This window comes from Oncorhynchus nerka, linkage group LG12 (genome assembly GCF_034236695.1).
Source record: "Oncorhynchus nerka isolate Pitt River linkage group LG12, Oner_Uvic_2.0, whole genome shotgun sequence".
NCBI classification, from domain to species: domain Eukaryota; kingdom Metazoa; phylum Chordata; class Actinopteri; order Salmoniformes; family Salmonidae; genus Oncorhynchus; species Oncorhynchus nerka.
In genome coordinates this window covers 33308999-33336535 of record NC_088407.1, presented here as the reverse complement: position 1 = coordinate 33336535, position 27537 = coordinate 33308999, and the positions used below count along the sequence as shown (strand labels likewise).

At 44.3% G+C, this 27537-nt stretch overlaps 2 protein-coding genes across 3 annotated transcripts in view; both read right to left on the bottom strand.

Moving 5' to 3' along the window:
• Positions 1-18934, bottom strand: part of LOC115138163 (mitogen-activated protein kinase kinase kinase 11) — a 50446-nt gene extending 31512 nt beyond the window's left edge. The window contains exons 1-2 of one of the 2 annotated variants that reach the window (XM_065025516.1): positions 17009-18934; positions 244-424 (exon numbers count right to left, since the gene is read on the bottom strand). In XM_065025516.1, the coding sequence (XP_064881588.1) occupies positions 244-424; positions 17009-17762 (935 nt within the window). In that variant the 5' untranslated portion in view covers positions 17763-18934. The remainder of the gene's footprint in view (positions 1-243; positions 425-17008) is intronic. The other variant, XM_029674692.2, reaches the window with a different exon arrangement.
• A 1575-nt stretch (positions 18935-20509) lies between these two features.
• LOC115138162 (dr1-associated corepressor-like) lies at positions 20510-25929 on the bottom strand. The gene is made up of 7 exons (XM_029674691.2): positions 25524-25929; positions 23378-23450; positions 22975-23068; positions 22707-22829; positions 22491-22581; positions 22225-22313; positions 20510-22023 (listed from the first exon to the last, which is right to left on the bottom strand). Exons 1-7 carry the CDS (start codon positions 25563-25565, stop codon positions 21930-21932), a joined length of 606 nt encoding a protein of 201 aa, XP_029530551.2. The 5' UTR covers positions 25566-25929; the 3' UTR covers positions 20510-21929.
• Between the last annotated feature and the right edge of the window lie 1608 nt (positions 25930-27537).

Genomic DNA, 27537 nt, shown 5'->3' with positions numbered 1-27537 from the left:
TATCACATGGCTGTACCCCTCCTGCAACCCATCCCTATTATATCACTGTCAGAGAAGGTGGAGAGGGGGACAAGTTCCCACAGTCCTGGCTCATAAATAGTCTCGTCATATATCTTTAATTTTAATTTGATAATTTTAGCAGGGAAGTTGGCATCTCTCAACAGGGAAGTTGGCATCTCTTGTCATCATGTACTGCTCCACCCCCCCACACACGCAAACACACACACCTACAAGCCCCCTTACCTCCAGACGTCGCTGCCCTTGGAGAAGGTGGAGGACTTGATGACCTCCGGCGCCATCCAGGCGTAAGTGCCCGCCGTGCTCATCTTGGTGGTATTGTGCCACTCCCGCGCCAGGCCAAAGTCTGTGATCTTCAGGGTTATTCCTTCCATACAATCATTCTCCATAGGCTGGGCCAGGAGGACTGGGGGAGAGAGTGAGAGAGAGAGAGAGAGAAAGAGAGCAAGAGACGCTTTGATTGAGACATCCTCCTTTAAAAAACACTTACATTTTAGAGACGTGGCAGATGATCTGAGCCAGCGCAACGTACAGTTAAGCGCGTTCAACTTAAGGTTCCAAGGGACAACAACCACCGGCGGCAGTCATGGTAAAGTAAACACTTTCAGCAATAAAGCAACTGTCAGCAGAATCAGTGCTACTAGGAAAAGACAAGCAAAACCTAAATAATATTTACACTCGTCCCGACCGTATGAAGCAAGGTGGGTGTGAAGGAAAAAAATTAAAGGATTTCTCCAACACTCTTATTAAACTATTAAATGCATGAAGTAATTATAATGCATCATTGCAAAAGGGGATTTAGAACTTTTCATAACTAAGTATTAAGCCACTTCGTGACCCCCCAACACACACACACACACACACACGCCTTTCACATCCTCTTCCCTTTATTATTTTAGATCGGTGAGATCAGACTTAGAAGAAGAAAGGAACACTGATAAGACCTTCTATATCTATACAGTAACATCCCCGCTCTATAACAAGACAATGGGCACATATCATCCTTTCATCATAGATATCTAGAATGATACGCTCTGGAATAGAACTGAGCTAATGGAATACAGAGGCACGTTCATTTTATGTCCTGATACTCATCTTCTCGGCCCCTTGTACCTGCACGTCTTCATGTGATGGTTAGCTATGCTATGCATGGGCAATACATGCTAGGCACAATCAGCCTGCATTGAGAGGCCTTGGATTAGCCTATTCCGCCTCAGCATGCAAACCTGAGGTCAGGCATCCTTCCTCCCTCTCGCGTGTGAGGTGAAAAGAGGCGAAAGCTCTGGAAATACACCTTAGAATGACACACGTGTTAGGACGGGTCTATGCCCTTCCCTTTGGCAGCCCAAATGGGTAACCTCAGGGTGAGAGACGGGCAGCCAACGTCCAGAGAGAAAGACAGAGTCAGAATTATGGATTTTTTTTTTTTTTTTTTAATGGGGAAGTAAGCCTTCTGCTATTTCCAGACACTTTCTGTTTTTTTTTCAGTGTATAAGTGCATGTTTTCTTTCTGTCTGTCGTCTCTTGCCTTCTCCCTCTCTGTATCGGGCCTCTCTTTCTCTCGCACACACACACACATACACAAACGCTATAGTCTCTGGCTCCCTCCCTCTGCACACATCCTGTGCTCTGCCTGGCAGGCCGGCCACTGCGCCGTGTTTGACGTCACAAAGGAATGCATCACAAGAGTGTGGGGTGGGGTGGGGGGGTATTGTGAAAAGGCTCAGCTCTCACAATGAACCTCTGGCACCATCACTTCACACTGTGCAGGCTCAGCCACACACACACACACACACACACACATACATACACATGCATTTTAACAACTAGAAAGACAGAGAGAGAACAGTGGACACATGTTCACACATGGGAACACACCCACAGTGTCAATTAAAACATACATACTGTACACAGAGATACCATAGGAACACACCCACAGTGTCAATTAAACATACGTACACAGAGATACCATAGGAACACACCCACAGTGTCAATTAAAACATACATACTGTACACAGAGATACCATAGGAACACACCCACAGTGTCAATTAAAACATACATACGGTACACAGAGATACCATAGGAACACACCCACAGTGTCAATTAAACATACGTACACAGAGATACCATTGGCGTATCTAAAAGCACAGACACAGGTATGGGAGCTGTGTTCAATGTGAACAGACGCGCCACAGATCCATGGCATGAGATTGTGGGATGAGAACCAGACAAATGCCCTCCGTCCCTTTGCATCTCTGTATTGTCTTTCTGGAGAATCAACCGTTTTTTTCTTTGTCATTTATGTGCGTCAGAAAAACTTCCATGGACTTCCTGTTCTTCATAAACTAAACCCATGGTCTTAGTAGTTATCAGGCGACTAAATTAAAAACCAAACCAAACTGGATCGATCGACTTTTCATTGGCTCGTCCTCCTTGTAGCAGAAATGTAAACAACAATAAAACAAGTCTCCATTCATTCCATCCTCTTGTTGTTGTTGTTTTCCTTTAGTATACAGCCCCTCGATGGGATAAATACTTACCACACTAATCTATTGTACTCTGTTCAATGAAACCTAACTAGTTTGTCAGTCAACTAGTGTTGAGCACATTTCAAAACAAGCTTACGTCCCAAATAGCAACCTATTTCTTACATAATGTACTACTTTTGACCAGAGCCCAATGGGCCATGGTCATAGGTATAGGCAATAGGGTGGCATTTGGGACACAGCCAAGCTCTGGGCAATAACCTCCATTTCCTCTCGGTCTGCTCTTGTGACCTAACCTCCAGGAAGTGACGCCAATTGGACCAAAGGGCTCTGGCCCTTCCTCGAAACAGAGGATCCATTTCACCGTCGTGCTTTACGAGGCAGATTAAGCCGAATCCTATTTTTAGAAACAGGGGTTAACAGGGGTCATTTGGCTTCCGGCAACTGATTGAGACAGCTGGAGAGGAATGTGGGATATATGGGTGAGTGAATCAAATCGGTCGCGCCGATGAGAGAGGGTTGGTTGTTATCGACAATAAACTGACCGAGTCGAGTGTCTGCCAGGGTTGTGACCTGTGGCGGCTTGAATAACTTGCAGTAACTAAAAAGAAAAATTATCGAGACGTACAGACACAGACAGCGTTTTAGCAGCATCAGAACGCTCAATATTCTTCCTCCATTTCCTGTGTTGAGGCAGAGTACATCCTCAATTAAGACACCCTTTGGCCCCTACCAACACATGACCACACCATTCTCCCCTCAATATCACTGGCTGCTGGAACCACAAACAGTGAACTGGTCCAGTATGTAACCATTGTAAAGCTCCGCCTTATCTCAGCTCACTGGTCACGATAACAACACCCACCCGTAGCACATGCTCCAGTAGGTATATCTCACTGGTCACCCCCAAAGCCAACACCTTATTTGGCAGCCTTTCCTTCCTGTTCTCTGCTGCCAGTGACTGGAACGAATTGCATTTTATTTTATGTTTTTCAAAATAACTCATCGCTGAAGCTGGAGACTTATGTCTCCCTCACTAACTTTAAACATCAGCTATCTGAGCAGCTAACCAATCGCTGCAGCTGTACATAGTCCATCTGTAAATAGCCCACCCAATCTACCTACCTCATCCCCATATTGTTTTTATTTACTTTTCTGCTCTTTTGCACACCAGTATCTCTACTTCCACATCATCATCTGCTCATTTATCACTCGTGTTAATCTGCTGAATTGTAATTACTTCACTATTATGGCCTATTTATTGCCTTACCTCCTCACGCCATTTGCACAGTGTATATGGACTTTCTTTTTTCTATTGTGTTATTGACTGTACGCTTGTTTATTCCATGTGTAACTCTGTTATTGTTTGTGTCGCACTGCTATGCTTTCTCTTGGCCAGGTCGCAGTTGTAAATGAGAACTTGTTCTCAACTAGCCTACCTGGTTAAATAAATAAAAACATGTAAAAAAAAAATGGACATCCACGGCATGACATATCTCGGGTTTCACTAAACCGATGTACCAGACTAGAAGTCTAACATGCTGACCAGACCAGACACGTCGCATGCGCGAGCGACGCAAAATACATTTTTCAGTGCGATCTGCGTCAGAAATAGGAATGACTTCTATTTTAGTCCTTGGCATCGCAGACTCTTGTTGGCGCGCGCAAGCAGTGTGGGTGCAATACGCGACTTGTCCTGTCTGCAGGCCTATGTAAGGTTATAGTAACAGTTAACTGGTCACTGATTGGGAATAAGGTGAACAAGGACATGTGGCACTAGAGTTGGTCCCTGCTAGCCTGCCCAGCCCCAGACAACCTCCTGACACAGACAGGGCAACCAAACAAAGACGCCTGCAACACGGCAGCTACATCCCCATGGCAACGGGACTCTGTTTAGTATTGTTTGTTGTTCAGAGAGAGAGAAAGAAAGAGAGTAGGTAGTCACTGAAATGACCCTAGACATGTAAACCAGCCAAGCCTATCTACAACAGAATATCTATATGGAAAGGAAGCTCAACTGTCTATTGCATATTTGTATGTGGGAAGAAAAATATTGTGTTCTCTTATTTAGGGGCACTCGGGCTATTGACATCTCAAGAGAGTGTGGATGAGACTGACACTGACATGCACTTCACGCACCACCAAGGAAGGGCTGTGGCCCCATTTCATTTCCACAGCAGCTTATGAGAGAACACACGTTTGCATTCTTCAGAGGCACGTCGATCCAAGAAGTGTAGCGAGTTGCACACAGATTTTGGGTGTTCAGCGGGCATATCTCGAAAGGAAAAGGGGTAACGGAATAAGGGCCGGGGGTATCATGAAATCCTAAATCTCTGTTGGCAGGACGCACACATAAGAAGCTCACCTGTGTTGCCAGCTTGACTCAATTCATTAGTAGCATGACATTGACCTGTAATTCATAAAAAGTGGCCAGTTGCACCAAACTACTGTTCAGCTCTCTCTCTCTCTTCTTACCACATCACTTCACTACACTCTCTTTCTCTGCTTCCATATCTCCCTCGCTCTCAAAACTGAATGTGCGAACTACTACATTTAAGCACGGCAGGGTAAGTGGGAACATGGACGTCTACAGACCAGATATTTCCTCTGTAAAGTCATTAAAGAGGCAACACGATAGTACAAGGACAAGGTGGAGTCGCAATTCAGCGGCTCGGACACAGACGCCTCGCTCCGGGACAAGTTAACACCTTTGAGGAAAACACCGACTCGGGCCATTGCCGCACCACGAGGACTGTGAGCTCTCGTTCTTTGGCGCTGATGTAATATATTTAAACATGTTAACCCTACCGCAACACAAGGGTGCGTGCTCAGCCCCTCCTGCGTGGCCACGCAAGTCTCCAACTCAAATCATCAAGTTTCCTGACGACTTAACAATGGTAGGCCTGATTACCAACAACGAGACAGCCTACAGGAGGAGGGGAGGACCCTGGCAAAGTGGTGCCAGGAAAATAACCTCTCCCTCAACAAAACAAGGAGCTGATCGTGGACTTCAGGAGACAGCAGAGAGCACACCCCCATCGATGGAGAGGGTGAGAACCTTAGTTACTGTTACTAGCCGGAACTCTAGCCCAGGGGTTCCCAAACTTTTTCACTCAGGCACCCCCCTCTTCCAGCATTGGGAAACATCTCGTGCCCCTCCCCTGCGTGCGGGCGCGCCACATCTATTTCTATGGGCACAAGCATGGTTCATCACACAAACTGTTCACACTTCTTGGTAGAGAGAATTTAGCAGGTTTTAAAGCTTATTTCCTGCAATTTTACACATTCTGTCATGGGGTGCAAAGAAAATGTTGCACTTTTAAAGCACATTTTAGAGCAATTCTATGCACGTTGCCATGTCAAATGTGTATTGATGTGATATTTGAGTGACAACAAAAATTACAACAATATGGCCTAAAAAAAAGGTAAAAATGTAAAACCTTGAACCCTAGCTGATCTGGACATTACTGACAAGTTATAAAATGCTGTCTATAGAAAAGGACTGGCATGAGAAGAGGAAAAGTGATGATGCACTACCCAATTTATTTTTACAACTTTTAAGAGTAAGTTGAAAGCTGCACCGAGTTCCCTATATGATCATGGCTGTTGGCTGATGTTATGGTCGGTGTGTGTGTGTGTGTGTGTGTGTGTTTGGGAACCATTGCTCTAACCTACACCTTAGAGACCGCTGCCCTATGTACATAGTCATTAAACACTGGTCACTTTTTAATAACGTTCACATGCTGTTATACCCACTTCATATGTATTCTAGTCAAGCCTCATCCTATAGAACTACTGCTGTACACATCTTTTCTATTCATATACTGTCTATTCAAGCCAATATATAGATATATTTCTATTCTGGACTCGGACATGGCTCATTCTGATATGTCTTAATGTTTTGGAGATTTGTGTGTATTGTTAGGTATTACTGCACGGTTTGGAAATAGAAACTGCACCTGCAATAACATCTGCAAAAATGTGTGTACGCAACCAATACAATTTTATTCGATTTCATCTCTCTCTGCCCTCCCCTCCTGTGTGTTTGGGCCGGCTCTGCTCTCTGCCTGTAGGCGAGGGAGAATTCCGACAGGGGAGGGGGCTTTCCCCACGAAGAACGGGAGCTTTGTCCCCTGAGGGACAGAGCCATAGGCTGACAGACAGTCTGGCAACCTCTAACACTGACATAGTGATAGAGGGAGATGGAGAGAGAGAGAGAAACCGAAAGAGAGAGAGAGACACAGAGAGATATGGACGAAAAGCAGCAAAACAGCAACTTGCAAGAGAACACAACTCGTGATTAACCTGAAACATATTAGAGTTGATGTGGTATTAACAGGGCATTTAGTTACTTGGCATTATAAAAGACAAGTTCTCCTCAGACCCTAGGCCTCCTCTTAAGAAGGGCACATTAAGGGATTGCTCTGTCAATGGGTTCTTCATAACATACACCAAGTCTAGTCATTGAGTATTTTCCTCTTGGCAGCTAAAGTACGTAAAAGCTAAATTCACCTATACAAAACAACAGTGGTACAACATAGCTACAAGTCTCTCTCTCTCTCTTCACAAGAAGCAGGGAAGCTGACAACACTAACATCAGTCGTTGAAGTTTAACCTCCATTAGCTCAGCCTCCTCAAAGACGATCTAGATTTTGGACAGTCTGCTCTAACAATGGGAATACATGTCAGCAAAGGCGGAAGGCAGGCAGGAGGCAGAACATTCTAGTTCATGCGAGGGCATGTGAACAACAGGCACAACTCCAATATATATATATTTTTATTTTATTTTTTTACTCAAAGTTGCCAGGATGCCACGTGCGTCCACTTATATCAGGATATTTGTAACAACCTAAATATTACAAAACCTCTATTTGATCAAATAAGCCTCACTTGAGCAAATGAGCAATACAATGTTAATGTTGACTTAATTTGACTCTCTCGTTGACCTCCATACAGAAAAATACTAACTTGGGCTGCTTCGTGCTTTATTCTCGCGCTGACAGATTTTGCGGCGGAGTCGGCCCTTTCGCGCCGGCCTCTCTGGTATCCTAGGAAACTCAGACCCTGGGAGTCAATCCGCGGTCAACCTCAGGAGGTCGGGTCAGAGGTGGCTGGTGTATAAGTGGGCAGTTACTTCCTACTTTTTTTTTTAAAGACGGTCCCCTTTATGCAACATAGTACAATGTGATGGTCCCGTGTCGTGCATTGATCTAGCTAGTTAAGCTAGCTTATCAAGGTTTGATTGACAAGAAATGTTCACTAATGTTTGCACAATCGCGCAGAACGGAAAATGTAGCGGTATGATAAGCATACCTCGACTCCACCGGTTGGTGCCACCTTAATTGGGTAGGACGGGCTCGTGGTTAATGGCTGGATTGGAATAAGTGGAGTGTTATCAAACGTGTTTTCAATGCGTTTGATGCCACTACGTTTGTGCCGTTCCAGCCATCTTTATGAGCCGTCCTCCCCTCAGCAGCCTCCACTGCTCGACTCTGGTACAACAGCTGCATGCACACATACAAATGCTCAGGTACAGAGAAGCATACAGGATGTACAGAGAAGCATAACAACAGGACAATTAGTCAAATCGTTCTGGCCAAATATCAACCAATGGTAAGAATTCTCCATCGGCTCACTTTAGAAAAGATGCCAAACCAAGCCAGTGAGAGAACTAGCTGGAAGCCTGGAAAAGACCTCTCCCTGATTCCCTGGGTTTTGGAACTCTCTCTCCACATCTTCTGTGGTGTGACCTTAGTGTCTCGTTTGGTCCCTCACTCCTCTCATTCACTGGAGTTGTGTTGTCCAGGCCCTCATCCTCCGGCTCTCTGTTCCACACAGCATATTATTCTGGAACTATTAGTTGTTTGTGTGTGTGTGTGTGTGTGTGTGTGTGTACACACATACTGTCCGTGCATGTGTGTGTATATCCATGCATGCGTGTATCCAAGCCAACAGTGTGTGTATGGGAATCCCGTGCCAGCTCCTACCTGCCCCCCTCCCTCCCTATGCCAATCAGACCCTGGGATCTCAGGATGCAGCTTGCCCGGCCTTTCCAAAATAAAGAGAAGGGAACACAGAGCTAGAGGGGAGGCCAGCTACCCTCACCCCTCCTGGGCCTACTGCACTCTTATCACAGTCCGCCAGACACTGTTCCAATGGGAAAGCAGCTGAGCCCTGCCCTGACAGCCTCCACAGAACCTGGCACTGCCACACAATCACAGGTGATTCCTGTTAGGCAGCAACACACTGGTATTGAAGCAGTCAGTGAAAAGGATAAAAGGACAGGTTTGTTCCTATTGAGGCCGGGGGAGTATTTCCTTGCCACGGTCTGTCGGCTGCGTTTGCTACTGTAGATTGGGGGTTGGAATGTTGTCGTTTCATCCAACGGCGACAAACAAGAACGGCTATCAACTTTGTGTTCTACTTTATTTTTTATTACGGATTGATTGAAAATAGAAGACGGGAATTGACCTACAGCAAGGTTATTTATTCAATCAATTTGTGGCTACATTTAGCATCCAACCTGTTTCTATCTCCAATACCAGGATCTCATTCCAGTTCCTTCACAAAACAGAATATAGTTTGCTTTCGGTTTGAATATGCAGATGAGTTATTGATTTGACTTTACGAGTACCATCTCCTCCTACTCATCCCATGACCTATTTACCCAGTAAACTACAAAGTAAAGCTACCACTTAACAAAAAGTGACTAACTGGCCATAACGGTCAAGCCCCATTGGTATCTAACCATTTAATTTACATACAATACCTCTTGGATTTACTTTCAAAATGTCCATATCAGGGCCTGTATTCATACAGCATCTCAGAGGAGGAGTACTGATCTAGAATCAGTTTTGCTTTCCTAGATCATTGTGAATATGATCACAAGGACAGGGGGACCTGATCCTAGATCAGCACACTTTAGCCTAGTATTGTTTGTCTCTGACAATAGACTCGACTGGCAAAGCTACTCTATTGCCGCAGCAGCCCCTGCTACAGATGATGAAAGTCAACATGCCAGAGTTATAGAAATACGGGTTGCAATTCAGGAGTTTATCAAGTTCAAAATGTCTCTACATCCTGGCCTGAATACCTCACATGCCGCCACTACGGGCTAAATGTCCAAACTGCCCTCGTAATTCTCCTCGGTGAATTTGGGAATGTTGATGTGTGTGAGAACGAGTGTGTAAGTAGCGAGAGGCTGCCAGTGTGTGTCTGGGAGGGCAGAGCAACACAAGGGATGTTTTCAGTGTGCTGCGTTGCGGCGCTAAGGACCCTGAACAAAAACACATCCATATACCACCAGTATATCAGATACTTATCCACTCTGGGAAGAAAAGAAAAAAAATACTTGTTGTTCCAAGATGTACTTAAACCGTAGTTCTTCTTTAAAAACAATTTTTTTAAAGGGCCATTAAATTTAGTTTGACTCCACCAATGCTTAGTGTGTAATTTCCCATGTGATTTCAAACTATAGTGTATATTTATAGTGGGTGTAAATATAATGTGCGTGAGCCAATGTGTTTATGACTGATTGTGTGTATCTGAGGGCCGTGGTGTCAATGACTGACTGATAAGGGGTCCCAAGGTATGTGTGTGTGTGTGTGTGTGTGCTAGTACTGGGAATGCGAGAGGAAGAGGCTGTACCTTCCTCTGTATTTACTTTCAACAGAAGTCCAGTTCTGGCCTCTGGCCTGCATCCAAGGCCTTCCTCTGTATTTACTTTCAACAGAAGTCCAGTTCTGGCCTCTGGCCTGCATCCAAGACCTTCCTCTGTATTTACTTTCAACAGAAGTCCAGTTCTGGCCTCTGGCCTGCATCCAAGACCTTCCTCTGTGTGCACCTTCTTCAATGATCCTGTTCAATCAGCATCTTCCATTCACGCAGTAAGTACAATCAGCTTCACTGATTTGTAACAAAGCTGCAGGCTTTTATCTTTTAAAATCTCTACACCTATAGAAAGTGTATTTCACCCTTAAAATGGACACATTTACATTTTCTTTACAACCAAATCTCTATTTTTTGATGTAAATGGCCTGTTAAAGCATCCAGACACGGTTTGTGATTTCACGTTTTTGAGAAACTTACCCCAAAACAGCAAATCCCTTCCATATCCTTGTAGTATGGGCCCCCCCCCCAAAAAAAAAAACAAATGCATCATTTTAGAAACGGCAACGCGATCAGTATAGTGATGCAGGTCTTCAGATGTTCTACACATGAAATTGTGCGAATTCCAAAATGTATCTGCAACGTTAGATTACATTTTGTCAGACCCCCCAGACTACACAACAGGGATGAGGAAGTGACTTTCTGTTTGGGGTAAGTTTCTCAAAAACATGTGAAATCACAAAATGCGTGTGTCAGGACCAGTGGCGTGTATTCGTGGAAGCCAAGGGAAGCCGGGCTTCCCCAAATATTTGACAAAAAAAAAAAATATCAAAATGTATTTTTCGTCTCTTTGTGTTTTCATCATCTGTCAATTCGCAAGTGGCTGAATCTCAGCTGAGAAATAACCCGAGCGAGGGAAACAGCGCCCCTCTTCTCAGGATGTCTGGACCCGTCTGGACCAAAAGAGTATAACATGTTGCCGCCGTAGCGTTTGATTGACTGATGCCAACAAGCATTTGGCCTCCCTTGATAAAAGAACAACTATAAAATAATTAACCAATCAGCGTTGAGCTTAGTGCAACTGTGGGTTGTCCTGGTGGCCAGTTTGGATTTTGTTTCAGACCAATTAAAAATCACTTCCTAGGAAAAACGCAATTTTCAGAAAAAAAACGTGTCAGATTCTGGTCTGCTTGAGTTGATGTCCTGTAGTAGCTAACTTTCTGAATTGTCCCTTTCCTAAACCATGGATGGAGATGGGGATTTTGACTTCTGGTTTTGACTTCATTCTCTGTACAGGCCAATGATTTTGATGGCGATTCATTTATTAGTTGTGCCACTGGCCTGAGACGATGGAAGTTCAATCTGTATCCAAGTATGCTAAAGTTAGCTAGGTTAACTTAGTGGTTCATTGTTGCCCATGCCAGGAAGTCAGGCTAGCAAGCATATTAGCTAGGCAGACTATGACAACTAAAACTAACAATGAGAGCCATCAACATTTTGCCAACATGAGAGGATGGCATTGGCCTTCAACCAGTCTACAAGTAGGGTGAGTCAACATGTCTTGTCTAACTTGCGCACACACCACAAATCAGTACCATGGACAGAAGCATGATATTTAGCAACATTGATTGGACTAAATTGTTTTTGGTATATTTAAGTTTGTATATAGTCTTGTTGATTTTATGCTGGAATACTAAATTGAAATGGTGCTGGAATACTGGAGGCAGTGTCTGTTGTCTTTGTGCTGACTTGCAGTAACACTAAACTTGAACTTGTTTGACCATTCTACAGGTGATATACACTATAAATACACCCAAAAGCACGTGGGCACTCCATCAAATTAGTGGATTCGGCTATTTCAGCCACACCAGCTGCTGACGGGTATAAAATCGAGCACACCGCCATGCAATCTCCATAGACAAACAGTGGCAGTAGAATGCCCTTACTGAAGAGCACAGTGACATTCAACGTGGCATCATCATAGGATGCCACCTTTACAAGTCAGTTTGTAAAATGTCTGCCTGTTAGAGCTGTCCCCATCAACTGTAAGTTCTGTTATTGTGAAGTGCAAACGTCTAGGAGCAACAACGGCTTAGCCACAAAGTGGTAGGCCACACAAGCTCTTAGAACGGGATCGCAGAGTAATGAAGCTAGTAAAAATTGTCTATCCCTACTGAGTTCCAAACAGCCTCTGGAAGCAACGTCGGCACAAGAACTGTTCATTGGGAGCATCATGAAATGGGTTTCCATGGCTGAGCAGCTGCACAATGCCAAGCATCAGCTGAAGTGGTGTAAAGCTCGCCGCCATTGGACTCTGAAGCAGTGGAATTGTGTTCTCTGGAGTGATGAATCACGCATCACCATCTGGCAGTCCGACGGCCGAATCTGGGTTTGGAGGATGCCAGCAGAATGCTACCTGCCCCAATGCATAGTGCCAACTGTAAAGTTTGGTGGTAGGAAGAATAATGGTCTTTGGCTGTTTTTCATTGTTCGGGCTAGGCCCTTTAGTTCTAGTGAAGGGAAATGTTAATGCAACAGCATACTATGACATTCTAGACGATTCTGTGCTTCCAACTTTGTGGATACAGTTCGGGGAAGGCCCTTTCCTGTTTCAGCATGACAATGCCCCGTGCGCAGAGCGAGGTCCATACAGAAATGGTTTGTTAAGATCGGTGTGGAAGAACTTGACTTGCCTGCACAGAGCCCTGACCTCAACCCCATCGAACATCTTTGGGATGAATTGGAACGCCAACTGCGAGCCAGGCCTAATCGCCCAACATCCGTGCCAAACCTCACGAATGCTCGTAGCTGACTGGAAGCAAGACCCCGCAGCAATGTTCCAGCATCTAGTGGAAAGCCTTCCCAGAAGAGTGGAGGCTGTTATAGCAGCAAAGGGGAGGGACCAACTCCATATTAATGCCCATGATTTTGGAATGAGATGTTCGAAGAGCAGTTGTCCACATGCACTACATGACCAAAAGTATCGGTTTGGATGCATCGTTTGCTTTGTGGACTTCACAGGACAGATGTACGTTTGTTTCATCACAAAACCGGAGCAACGTGTAGAACTTGACAACCTTTCTCCTTTCACTTACTGTCTTATTGAATGTAAGGCCTCGCTGTGTGTCAGTGGCTTGTGTCCAATTTTAGAAGCTCCAACCTCATTGCATTTTCAATGGCGCCAACTTGAATAGTGTGCACCTTTCCTTGATACTTTCCTTGGTTCACCCGTACACTTTAAAAAGTGACTGGTGAAACACCGAAGGAAGATCTCTCGCTCTCTCTCTCTAAAACACAGACATCTCCTTCCCCAAACAGCAGGATCGAGACAAGTAAAGGCAGGCCTGGGACAAAGCTTCAGAGAATTAAATAAAAAAAACAAAGGTAGGAGGTAGAGAGGGACTGTGTTGGATGTGCCGCTCCATATAGCCTATAAACCCTGCATTTAAAAAGCTTTTCTTTACACAACATGGGTGTTTTCCAGTCCAGTGGGTTTCGTTGATGTCTGCTCAGTCTGAACAGTGTGGGGGCATTTCCCTCTAAAAAAAGGACACATGAGCACTAACAATTGTTAGTTCATAGGAGCGTATCACATTTGGTGTCAAATGAAAGCTAAGAGAGTCTATATTTTGGGGAAATTAAGGTGTAGATACATTTTCCATCTTAAAAAATGTGCTCAAAGTAAAGGCTTTGATTTCTGGATAAACAGATGGAAAATGGGTCATACAAAACATCTACCAGAAATAGTCTTAAAAAGCTATCAGAAATACATCAAAACACAATAATATTGATGTGATGACTCTTGCAAACTAAAATCAACATTTATATTTAGTTTGAGAAATTGTTTACCTTCAGTAAGTTTAAGAAAGATTGCCTTAATTCCTTTCCCAAATACCTACATAGCCTTAATATATTTTCAAATTTCTCTCCTTCATGGAGAATAATGAAAGTGTAAATAAGTAACAAGTAATGGGAGACCTACCAATAAGTTAGTGATTTTACTGATATCAAATTTGTATATGAATTGAGAGACTTAAACTCATAATTCAGTAACAGAAATACCACAAATGAATTGGTAACCATTGGGAAATCACCATAGTCACAAACTACAGTTGGGTCACCTGCTACTGGTCTCTCTTCCACTGGCACAAACTACAGTTGGGTCACCTGCTACTGGTCTCTCTTCCACTGGCACAAACTACAGTTGGGTCACCTGCTACTGGTCTCTCTTCCACTGGCACAAACTACAGTTGGGTCACCTGCTACTGGTCTCTCTTCCACTGGCACAAACTACAGTTGGGTCACCTGCTACTGGTCTCTCTTCCACTGGCACAAACTACAGTTGGGTCACCTGCTACTGGTCTCTCTTCCACTGGCACAAACTACAGTTGGGTCACCTGCTACTGGTCTCTCTTCCACTGGCACAAACTACAGTTGGGTCACCTGCTACTGGTCTCTCTTCCACTGGCACAAACTACAGTTGTGTCACCTGCTACTGGTCTCTCTTCCACTGGCATACTGTTATGTTCAGCTCATAACGGTTTTATTTTGCTTTGTTGTCTGGTGGTCAAACAAAGAGTATTAAACTCCTCCCTCCCGCTCTCTCACTCTCCAGTTTAATGTCACCTCTCCCAACCTCTCACTGACACCTACCAATGAGTCCCCTCTCTTTCCATTGACTGTAACCAGCATCCTCAACCACTGAGCACGGACCGACGCCAGAGGTCCATGGATGTTGAAAAGTAGATGACATTTGGTCAGTCCACCCTGGCCTTGATGTTAATAATGTCCACAGACGGACCGGACCAAATCTGGACCCCGTCATAGATACTTATATTTATATTTCACAAGTTTGGTTAGCAAAGCACAGTACAGTGAGTAGAGCACAGTAGGGTACAGTACACTACAGTAGTACAGTACAGAAAAGTAGAGTATCGTACAGTACATTGTACTGTACTCTCTGATGTGCTGCATTGTACTCTACTGTACTCTGCTGTTCTGTGCTGTGATGTCAAAACTTGTGAAACATGAGGAGAATGACATTTTTAACCATTTCTGTTTAGTTCAGGCAAGAGACCCATGATGAAATTCTGTTACTGGGCGTAAATCCAACTCACTTACTGGAGTTCAATAATTAGAGATTTCTTCAAACTCAAGGTGCCATTGTCAGTCTCCATTATTTCTGCAGACATCTTTCAATCTTAATTCGGAGTGGATATTTAAGAGTTTTTGGAAAACGTGGTCGCATAAAAACCTGAGGAAGAGTTTATCGAAATTCCGTTACCCAAAGTTTAATCTGCACAGTTCTTCTACTAAAATGTGTTTTTTGGGAAATGTTTCAAAGTAGTCCCTGTGCATAGAGTTGTATGGTTGGTTAAACATTGAAATGAATGGTCTTTGTTTGGCAGACATATTAAAGTGAAAAAGTAATTGTCCTGGGTCATGAAGCAAGTCGGGGGTTGAGAGAGGAAAGGTGCAGTGGAACAAGTGAAAGGATTGTGCATTGTGAGAATCAATGAATATGTACTGAAAACAGTGATACTTTGGCCTAACTAGGGATAGGTGTGACCGAAAACCTTGAAACTGGGTATAAAACTACTAACGCAGACCTACCAAGGCCCATATTCTAAGAAGTGGTGCCGGTCTCTAGTCAAACTAAAAAAAAAATAACCTTGATATTTTGCGTAAGGTAACATGGCTGTTCAGAGGGATTATTTGGTGATTTGAACAAACTAAAAGAGGGGACGCTGAACAATTACAAACCCTGAACATTGCCGAGCCTCTGACACGGATTATTGGACTTGTCAAAAGGTATAATAATGGTTTTGCCTCGGTGTGTCAATTCAGGTGGCCTTGTGTTTTGACTATCAATGTCACTTAGACACACTCAGCCTGACAGTTCCAACAACCGTTTGTTATGGATTGAGAGAGTTGAATTCTCTCTTTATCACCTTCACTACATCTATTTGATGTGGTATAAGGTCCATGGTATAGGTCTACGTGGCCAGAGTCCAAAACACCTATATCACTGTTATTCCCACAAGTCCAAAGGGTGAATTGTGACGGACTTGAAATGCATCCACTAGAATTCTTGACCTTTTGCTCGCGAAGCAGCTGGTCTCGTTATCGAGAAATGCTCACTAGACTTTCACAATCAAGTTGAAACTTTAAATGAGTCACATGTACGGGATAAGTACGGTATAAATCGTCCAACGAAACGCTTACGTTCAGGTTCCTTCTCGACAATGAAACAACAATAAGAAATGATGATATGAACCTAAAGTAAAATGGCAGTAGAATAGAATAATACATTTGAGCAAGTATAAAACAGGAAGGCACAAAATGTAGTCCAATATTTGCACGTGTATTGGGGGACAAGTGTATAAATTGAGCAGTATAATAAGTCTGGTAGCAGAAGTTGTGATGTGTGTGTGTGTGTGTGTGTGTGTGTGTGTGTGTAGCATTAGTGTGTGGTTGAAAAATTGCATTTGTCTAAAAGGTGGGATGTTTGTACTTGTAAATTGTGAGCTATTAAAGTCAATATTGTAGTGTGGGGGGGGGTTGAGCTTTGTCAAAGGCAAACGGTGTGGTGTATCTTGTGGTGATACAACATATACCCTAGCCTGCAGTGCACATGTCCTGACAATCCCCTGCCTGAGTCCTGTAGGCCAAGATCCCCAGCAAATAGGTAGCAAACCAGCATTTCACTCAGAGCCAAGTGTCCAGGTGAAACTGAACTTGATAGTTTGTCATGGAGCTAAGGAAATGCCACCTGGATATGATGTTCTGGGTCTCACTAGGTGTTGTCTATAACAATGTTCTAACCACTGTGCATCGTGTAAAACATTTTTTTTAAAAGGCTCTGGACATAGACGGGCCTAGTGCAGGGACTTACTGTTGTTAGACTTAAGGTCACGGTGGATGACAGGAACAATGGCCTCCGTGTGCAGGTAGAGCATGCCCCTGGCGATCTGCACCGCCCAGTTGACCAGGACGTGGGGCGGGATGCGCTGCCCGGCCAATGCTCGGCTCAGTGCACCACCGGATGCGTACTCCATGATGAGGCACAAGTTGGGTTCCCGTAAGCAAACCCCTTTGAGGGCGATGATGTTGGGGTGAGTGAGCATGGCAAACAGCCGGGCCTCCTGACGCACGTTCTGGGCCGTCACGCTGATGTCCTCGTCCGGGTCCTGGCGGGCCGCCTTCACGGCCACCAGCCCACCTCTCCACGTACCGCGATACACCTTGCCGAAGCCTCCGACCCCAATGACCTCCTCGAGGCTCAGCTCCCTGAAATCCACAGCCTCGGGTTCGAACTCCCCCACCACGGCTGGCCCAAGCTCCCCGACCCCAGTGCCCTGCAGTTTCCCATATGAAGGGGGCTTGAAGGACACGTAGTTTGAGGGGAAGATGCCCACTTTGTTGTTGACCTTGCCCGCCCACCAGCCCTCGTCACCGGATATCTCAGAGTCCAGCGACAGGACTTCCACCAGGTCACCTTTGTGGAGGGTGAGCTCGTCTTTACCGGACGCTTCATAGTCGAATAAAGCCGTCCACACAGTATTGGTGAAGTTCCCTTTTTGCGATTGATCCAAACCTTTCCAGTTCGACAGTGGGCCGCGGGTAAAAATGGTCTTCAGCGGCTCCATGGAGCCGCAATGAGCAAATGCTCAGACACCGGGTTAGATTTTCCAAAATAAAGCACAATAGAGTACTTTATTGCGCCACTCTCCCGTTCCTCTGTGTCTAGTTGGTTCATCAGGGACCCGTGAAAAGCGTTCAAAGGCCTGGCCAACAGGAACACAACAGTGTTCAAAGATAACAGGATAAAAAGCGCCTCTCATACGACTCGACATGGACTGCTTATGTTTCCATTGGAGCTGGCAACGATCAAACAAAGGCCATGGATGTGACCAGTTCTGCCAAAGTGTTCCAATTTGTAAAATGGCAGAATTGTCTCCATAAAGCAAGTTGATACTTAACTTATGTGCTGTTTCAATGTGTGGTTTGAGCACATAGTTCACTTAATTACTCTATTATTATACCACACAGTCACATATTAACCAATGAGTATGTGCTGAGATTGGAATTTGAAATAAAGGGGAACTTATTCCATTATAACAAAACCAAGACTGTGCAGAGAACTGGATGGATCAGTCACTAAAATTAGCATCAGGTGGTTGTAAAATATCCAGAACATTGGACAATAATAACCTCAACAAAAGAGCTCAACTCCATTTAGTGTTCCATTTAGAGCTGTCTGTATTTTTAGCCATTAAGTGCCGTGGCCGTCATAAGCAGGAAGCGCTGAAAAGACGAGAAGAATAGCAGGAAAGGAGCGTTCAGTCAGGCGAACCCCATGCTTTACCGCAAATTTCAAAGCTGACCAACTCGCCCTAAACCCACAGCACGACCAACGGTATCTGGACGAAACTTCTATGCGTTCTGTCAACAAATCTCACATCCGTTTGCCCAACTGTATGCATATTTCGCCCGGTGGTGATATACAATGTCTCAATTGTACAAGTCGGTATATTCCATAAGAACTTTATATCCACCGAGTTTGCAACAGGAAGAACTGCACGATCCTGCTTCTGAGTCTACTTTTTTTTTTTAAAGAGAACCGCACACCGGAAACAAATCATGTATTGTCCTTCGTGCGTAACGACACTTTAGTGCCAAGCTCCGACAAGCTCGTTGTTATTACCGATGTCCAAAAAGCGTCATGATAGATGCATTATTGTTATCATGTCCCCCACTTCCTTTAGCCGTCGTCCCGTTCTCGAACCACTCTACGTCTGTGCCTACAGTCAGAGAAGAGGGTGTGGTTTAGTCACTTTTTTCCCAGCAGGAAAAGAAAGCGTCAGGGGTTTAATCATTGGGCGATTTCGTGTTTCATGGTCCGGTGCCCCTGGGCGGAGTCAGTAGATTTTTGACCTTTCCATTGGTCCTTCAATATTATCTCCACTCACCCGGGGCACGGGACCATGCAAAACGAACTCTCCATTAGTCCAAACAGTGCTTCCGTTCTGCAACTAAACCCAGAGTTTTACTTTGGACAAATTCAGTTAGGTCACTCCCCATTTATTTTCGTTTGCTTACATTGAAGAAATGTTTTACAACAGAATCGGCGGAATGAATACGCCCCAGGTGACAGAAACAACGCAACTCGCGTTCTGGTGGAGGCAGCAGTAATATGCGGACTAATTCCCCGTTTTCTATATTTGAGGTTCACTGGAATATCTGTGTGAGAAATAAATACACTCGTATTTGGCAAGTTAGTGGTCCAACGTGCAAATGTTGAGATATAAATATAATTCAGTTAATAAGGCCTATAATAGGTTACATAGTCTCCAATACTAATGAGGTTGATTATGCATGGTGTAATATGCAAAAGTGTACATAAAACACTTTAGTGTAGCTGTTTCTCTGAAGAGGTGCATCTATTGAATAAACATAAAACATGTCACGCTATTTGGGTCTGAGACAGACGAAACCTGAAACTTTGCCACCTAGGGCACCTTTGCCCTGTATTGCTGTGTGGAAACAGTGTGCTTCCTTCTGAGGCCTTTGATGGTTCCCCTGCCCCATGGCAGGCCTTTGTTGCTCCGCCGCTCCGAAAGTAAATCCCCTCCCATAACCCCGGCCAAACACCCCCACCCCCTGCTACCCAGCGCTGACTCATCACTTGTGCAGGAAGAAGGCAGTTGTTTTTGTGGCCTGGTGGCCGAGCCAGGCCTGCTGTTACATTTACAATATGAAACCAAACTCAGAGGGGGGTTCACAGTGCACACGGAGAACGAAAAATGAACTGCCTTTTCAGAAAGAGTATTTTCTTTGTTCAGTGTTTCTAATCGAATCAAATCTTCCCTCCATGGGAATCTCTCCCACAGAACAGACCTGTGCTGGCTTGCACTTCAATCACCTTGCCGACTCTGTTGATAACAACATGGCCTTGACAGGGGAAAACACATATCACATCAGCTGCGGTGACAAACATCCATTGTTAAACGTTTATACACACTTCGTAGGAGTACTAATGCATGGTCGGCCATTTCTATTCTATACCTGGAGTCTGAGACAGGAAGTATTTGGAGGAGACATGAAGGCGGCTTAGAGAGAAATGTACAGATTTTCCATATGGGAATGGGAAGTCCAGAGAATGTAGGATGGGTTTGGGTTGAACTCAAACAATGTGTTATACACTCCTGTGTAGTCGTAAGGTGAAGCCTTGTGCAATGTTTCACGTAGGTGCCAATGGAATGAAGTTCATTGCCAGTTTCAATGGACTCAACAACAAATAGCTGATGGCATTGTGGCTTGTAATATCACAGATACGCTTGGTAATATATCTCATGCCGTTTAATGTAAAAGAAAAAAAAATAGTTGGGCAGTGTTTTATTGAAATCTGAACTTTATTTCACCCATACAAAATAAAATAATGTTAAAATTTTACATACAGCGTCAAGTTCAACGGCCTACCTTTAAACATTTCATATCAAGAGACACTGAAACGGGAGCCCTATCCTTCTCTGCATTTCAATGTGTACATTAAAACAATGTAAAAAGAGAGAAGAAAAAAATACAATACAAAGGAGAATTTTATTCCAAGTGGGGGGACGATATATTTTTGAAAACAAATTATAGGCGAAAAGGTGAGCGGTTTAACAACATTAAAAACAATGTTATGGTCCAGGAGGAGCATCACAGTACATTTCAGATAAGAATAGCCAGCACAGAAATATCTGTCTTCAAGAAGGAGATAGTTGGAGGGGGGGGGGGGGGTACAACACAACATATTTTACCTCAAAAGCAGTGACTTGTCACTCGTATTTCAAATCAACAAAAACAACCAATTGGAGTTGTAATCATTAGCATAATGACATGTGAATATGGTTGACGTAAGCTAATGGCCAAGGTCTTCAGGAGGATCAATTATCGTCATAAAAAGTTGCATTAAAAAAGGGGAAAATCCTCAACTCAAGTCACATTGAGAAGAATTCATAACCTACAGTAAAACACATCTCCTTACCCACACCCTAACAATTGGAATAGCCACGTACAATAATGGCCAACTCCGAAAGCAAGACCAAGATCTAACCGCTCTGCCAAATTCAGAATCCTCACAGACAATCATCTCATCTCCCTTTGCTATAGGAAAGTGCTGATCCCTTTCAAAATACGACCGACCGCTGCTCTGACTTCATCTCGAGAAGGTGTCTGTGTGTACAGTATTCTATGAGGCTACGTAGGCTGCACAGGCATTACAGTTGGATCATCTCAACTGAACCAGAGCAGACGTTGAAGAAGTGGACATGGAGCTGGAGTGATATGTCTGTTGAACACCAATGACGTATGCAGAAAACAGAGATGAGAGAATAACCAAAGTGCAAACTACAATGGGGGACTTAATCAAACCGGTACTTGGGCTGGGGGCCTTTCAGAACATCAACTGACATTTTTACTCCAAATAGAACAACCACCTGTCTTTATAAAACAACCTGGTTCATCTTTTTTCCTCCACAATAAAATAACAAATATTTAAACACAATATACAACCGATTACTCGTCTTCAGTGGTGCCAGCTGTCATGTCTACACACCTTACTGCCAGTTGTTGGAGGCTTTTCCTTAACAATGGGCCGCATGTGAGCATCTACCCAGACTCACCTCTTTCTCAATGCAGCCACAGAAGAGAAGAACTTAAGAGAAAATTAAAGGTAAAAAGAGCGGGGGGGAGCTAAGAGTCATAGTCTTCATCATCATCGTCTTCATCTTTGTGCGGCATGGAGGGGGGAGGCGGGGGTGCGGTGCCCATCAGCGAGGGGTGGGGGCAAAGGAGCCCAGGGGCATGGCCAGGCCCCCTTGTGCGGTGCCCATGTGGAGGTACTGGGGTGGCATGGTGTCTGGGCTGTGGCACAGGGCAGAAGAGGGGGACAACACCTTTAGTAATAGTACCCGCACACAAAAGGGTCATGTTCAGTTAAGAAAATGTTTTGAAACTGTGTGAAATGGAAAGTTAATGCCCGAATACGACCCAGGAAAGCACATTAGCAAAGAGTACAGTTGCGTGGTGGTTAACTGTGTGTGCGCGCCTGTCCATGTCCATTACCTGTGGAATCGGGACTGTGGCTGCAGGTTTGTGCTTGACTGAGACCCGTCTTCCTCATCCTCGTCTGTCTCGCTGTCATCGGAGTCATCCTGTTCCCATGGCAACGAAAAGCTAAATAAACTTCTATCCTCACATCCCCCCAATTACACCTGATAACTTCAATTGGCCACCAAGCCAAACTAACTAACATTGCCCTCTATAAAACGTTACTGTTATCTAAGCTAAGATTATGCTTTGTGGCTGCTAAATTTAAGGCCAACACCCACCTCTTGCTCTGACTCTGTGCCTGATAGCTTCTTGTCCTTGCCCTTGCAGCCAACTCCTCCGTTCTTGCGGCCTGACCCCGGCTTTCGACCTCTGGAGGAAACCAAGTACAAAGTCAAGATTGCATAATTCACACATTCAACGACACACAAAGCTTTAGTAGACCATCAGTAATATCCTATCAAAGTCAACAGTTAGTATCGTTCGGGGTCCGTTACCTGCGTGCAACCTTTTCCCCTCCCTCTGCGTGGTTGTCCTCTCCCTCGCCCTGCATGTCAGGCACTGCCGCTACCAGGTCCTTCAGGAAGTCAAACTGCTGCTCCAGCTCAATGCACTGTTTTCTACCAAGACACACACACACTGTTTAAAAAGACAATACCGTCCCCATCGCTTCAAAAAAGCACCGATAGACAAGAACGCTGAACATTACAATCTGTAGCCCTACTGAACTTATGACCAACACCGATAACTGAATACATGACTTACAAGTGTGACGTCGTCATTGTTTTTGCGTTCCGGGACTGGGTGACTTGACAGGCTTTCGTCAGGAGAGACTCCAGGAACAGCTCCAGAGCTCGTGCTGGTGGTTGAGTTAAGGGGAGGTAGACACTAGCCACACAGGACCAAAGTGGTTTATTTGGGCTTCAATAACTGAACAGTTATACATTTCGCAACGACTCAAGAGTGATTGCTAGACTCTTACCAGGCACACGACCCCTCAAAAGTCAAAACAGTTGAGTCATATGACTTTTCATTCAAACTGCACAACAAACAATTAACCCTATAATCTCCATATTGTCATTGGCAATAAAATACACGTTTTGAAATGCAGTTCATGTGAACTTGCAATGAAATACAGATGAAGCGTTCAGGTGAGAAGAACGGATACATATGATGACAGGAACGGCGGCAGCCACTTTGCCTATCTCTTCATCAGTCTGCATAATCTTCTTAATCCTGGCCTGTAATCAAAATGGGAAGAGGTCAGTGAGAGAGCACATTGAAGATTACGACCATTAGAGTATCTGCATAATTGCCAAGTTACTAATTGATCAACCAACCACACATGCCCAGCACATTGACCATATTTAGATAACAAATAAACTAGGCTATCAACAGAAATGCCCGAAATAACTTTCAACTAGGTCTATTCCCATCCGTTTGCATCTGAGGATTTAGGTACTGCGCAGAAGTGATGACCTCGATAGGTAGCTAAAGATCACACACCCGCACTGGGAGATAGTTGTTTGTTATGGTGACGATTATATAATCCATAGGCCTATTTATTTTGATGCTGTTGCTACCTTTTGTCCTACCAAGCTAGAGACCACCGTGCACCTTCTTGGCTTCTGCCTCGTCTGTTTTGGCTCATCTCACATGTGAAGTCAGGGAGGTGGTCAACAATAAAGACATCTAGCTACCTCGCTCAGCAAGATTTGACAGTAGTGGCAGCAGGTACATTATATATATATATAAAAGTATGTGGACACCCCTTCTAATTAATGGATTTGGCTATTTCAGCCACCTTTCCAACAAGTCCACGTATCAAATTTCTGGCGTGCTAGAGCTGCTCCAGTCAACTGTAAGTGCGGTTATTGTGAATTGAAAACGTCTAGGAGCAACAACGGCTCAGCCGCGAAGTGGTAGGCCACACAATCTCACAGAAAGAGCCATTGAGTGCTCTAGCGGGTAAAATTTGTCACTACAGAGTTCCAAATGGCCTCTGGAAGCAACGTCAGCACAAGAAGTGTTAGTCGGGAGCTTCATGAAATGAGTTTCCATGGCCAAGCAACTGCACACAAGCCTAAGATCACCATGCGCAATGCCAAGAGTTGGCTGGTGGTGTAAAGCTCACCGCCATTGGACTCTGGAGCAGTGGAAACACGTTCTCTGGAGTGATGAATCACGCTTCAACAGCTTGCAGTCCGACGGACAAATTTGGGTTTGGAGGACGCCAGGAGAACGTTACCTGCCCCAATGCATAGTGCTAACTGTAAAGTTTGGTAGAGGAGGAATAATGGTCTGGGGCTGTTTTTCATGGTTCGGACTACGCAGCCTTAGTTCCAGTGAAGGGATATCTTAGCGCTACAGCATAAAATGACATTCTAGACGATTCTGTGCTTCCAACTTTGTGGCAACTGTTTCAGCATGACAATGCCCCCGTGCACAAAGCGAGGTCCATACAGAAATGGTTTGTTGATCGGTGTGGAAGAACTTGACTGGCCTGCAGAGCCCTGACCTCAACCCCATTGAACATCTTTGGGATGAATTGGAACGCCGACTGCGAGCCAGGCCTAATCGCCCAGCCTCACTAATCCTCGTGGCTGAATGAAAGCAAGTCCCCACAGCAATATTACAACATCTAGCGGAAAGCCTTCCAAGAAGAGCGGAGGCTGTTATGGCAGAAAAGGGGGGAAGGAGGGGGGGCAACTCCATTTTAATGACCATGATTTTGGAATTAGATGTTTGACGAGCAGGTGTCCACATACCTTTGGTCATGTAGTGTATCATGACATTCCTAGGCGGACTGGTTTGTTGACAACTTATGCTAGTATCTGGCAAGCATTTACAACGCTAGCCACATCCTCCAATTTTCCCGATCATGTCTCACTTATTCTGAATGATACAACCCCCTAGCAGGCCTAGCTAACAAGCTAACTAATACTTGTTTAGGTCAATAACTAAATCTCGTCTATCAGTTAGTACAGCTGGAAAACTTAATAACAACAATGAACAAACTAAACTAGCAATGCCTTTTTAATAGCCACCCTCCCAAGTGGCTGGCTGGCTAGCTTAGGTAGCTAACGTTACCATTAGTTAGATAGCTAGAGTTGTAGATACGCATTGTTAACTGCAAAGTTATCCAGCTAACTAGCTTTATCTTCTTGCCTGCTAACTAGCTAGCAACATACCTAAAACAAATCATATTAATGGGTGCACTGTTGATCTAAGTTAGCAAGCTAGCTAGCATTCCACAGATTTAGATCATCAAGTTAGTTAGCTATCAGCTTAGCAAGCAAAGCTTAACTACTTACCGGGGGGAATCTCGCATTGTATTTCTTCTTTTTGCTGGGCATTATTTTATGAACTGTTTAACTTAAAACAATCTTCGATATTTTGTTATTATATGTCCCTCCAACCCGCACCCAAATGGGTAGGTAGCTAGCTAGCTAGCCTAGCGCGTAGCCTTCTCGAGATGTTCCGCAGGGTCTCACGTTCCGTCGGATTCTTCTAGCCTGCACTCTGGTCAAATAGACAGTACTCGAGTGTGAAATAACAAACAAACACAGATTGTTGCATTATCAAAGTACTGTCGCGTTGAGATAAAATCCAACATTGCAGGCTCAACGTGACAAACAGTTAAAAGCCCATCACCCAACTTTTACTTTGCTCGTTTCCTACTAGATAACGTTAGCCAAGCTACTATAGCTAAGCTAAGCTATTTTGCATACGGGGTGTTTCAATAAAGTTTTGTGAGCGACATTTAAATCGTGATGGAGGCTTGAGCAGAAACATAGCTACGCGGCCAGCTACCCCCTAGACTTGTTAGCTGGCATATAAAACCTCTCGGCAAAGGAAAACATTTCATTATTATAGCAATTATAAGTTGTTCTATGTTCATGCATGTATACTGAACAAAAATATAAACGCAACATGTAAAATGTTGGTCCCATATCTCATGAGCTGAAATAAAGGATCCCAGAAATGGCCCATACACACAAAACCCTTACGAAAAAAGATTGTAGTATAACTGCATTACACTGTAGGGTAACTCTAGTTAGAATGCAGTATAACTGCAGGATGCTACAAATGCTGCGTTCAAAATAACACAATCGACTGCAGTTACTGCACACTAGTTACTGTCTTTTTTTGTAAGGGATAGTTTATTTCTCTCAAATGTTGTGCACACATTTGTTTACATCACTGTGACACTTTCTCCTTTGTCTAGATAATCCACCCACCTGACAGGTGTGTTATATCAAGAAGCGGATTAAACGGCATAATCATTACACAGGTGAACCTTGTGCTTGGGGCAATAAACGGCCACTCTAAAATGTGCAGTTTTGTCAAAGAACACAATGCCACAGATATCTCAAGTTGAGGTAGCATGTAGTTGGAATGCTGACTGCAGGAATATCCACCAGAGCTGTTTTCAGATAATTTAATGTTCATTTCTCTACAATAAGCCGCCATCCAATGTCGTTTTTAGAGAATTTGGCAGTAAGTCTAACCGACCTCACAACCGCAGACCAAGTCTAACCACGCCAGCCCAGGACCTACATATCCGGCTTCTTCACCTGCAGGATAGTCTGAGGCGGTGCTGAGGAGTATTTCTGTCTGTAATAAATTCCTTTAGTGGGGAAAAGCTCATTCTGATTGGCTGGGCCTGGCTTAACAGTGGGTCGGCCTGGCTCTCAAGTGGTAGGCCTGTACCCTCCCAGGCCCACACATGGGGGCCTAGATTATGGCCTCATTTATTTATTTCAAATGACTGATTTCCTTATATGAACTGTAACTCAGTAAAATCTTTGAAAGTGTTGCACGTTGCGTTTATATTTTTGTTCAGTGTACAATATAAATACCACGCAAGTTCTAAACGACATAATTGTCATGCCAATGTCGAGCTAGCTGGCTGGCAAAAAAAGCTAGGGCATAACAGCTTCTATCTTTGGTTGCATGAACTCCTTGCATGCATGCTGGGGAATGACTGACTGCAAGGCAGTTCTTGTGAACAGGGTTTTAAAACGTTTCCCACTCAAACTAACTGGATTTCTGTGTTGGGCCTGGACCCCTGTCCTGCCACTGAGGACATCACTGGACTACAGGAGAGCTGGGAGAGCCTGTTGGACAGCGGGAGACATGTCACCTTCCAGATTGTGAAGGAACTGGCACTGAACCACAGGGTGCTCTCCAGGAAGGGACTGATGCCTTTGAGGTAATCAATCATTATTTTTAGGTGAAAAGGTGTGTTTTATGGTCGGTCACAATTGTGACCGGTGGGATAATGTTACGTATACTGAATTAACATATTTCTCATATGTAGTTATC

What these genes read in the sequence shown, in the direction of transcription:
- LOC115138162 (XM_029674691.2), bottom strand. Translation starts at nt 25,565, where the DNA reads ATGCCCAGCAAAAAGAAGAAATACAATGCGAGATTCCCCCCG. An exon ending in ACAATGACGACGTCACACTT is followed by an intron (nt 22,830 to 22,974) that starts GTAAGTCATGTA and finishes GTGTCTTGGTAG; the next exon opens with AAAACAGTGCATTGAGCTGG. An exon ending in GGGGAAAAGGTTGCACGCAG is followed by an intron (nt 22,582 to 22,706) that starts GTAACGGACCCC and finishes GGTTTCCTCCAG; the next exon opens with AGGTCGAAAGCCGGGGTCAG.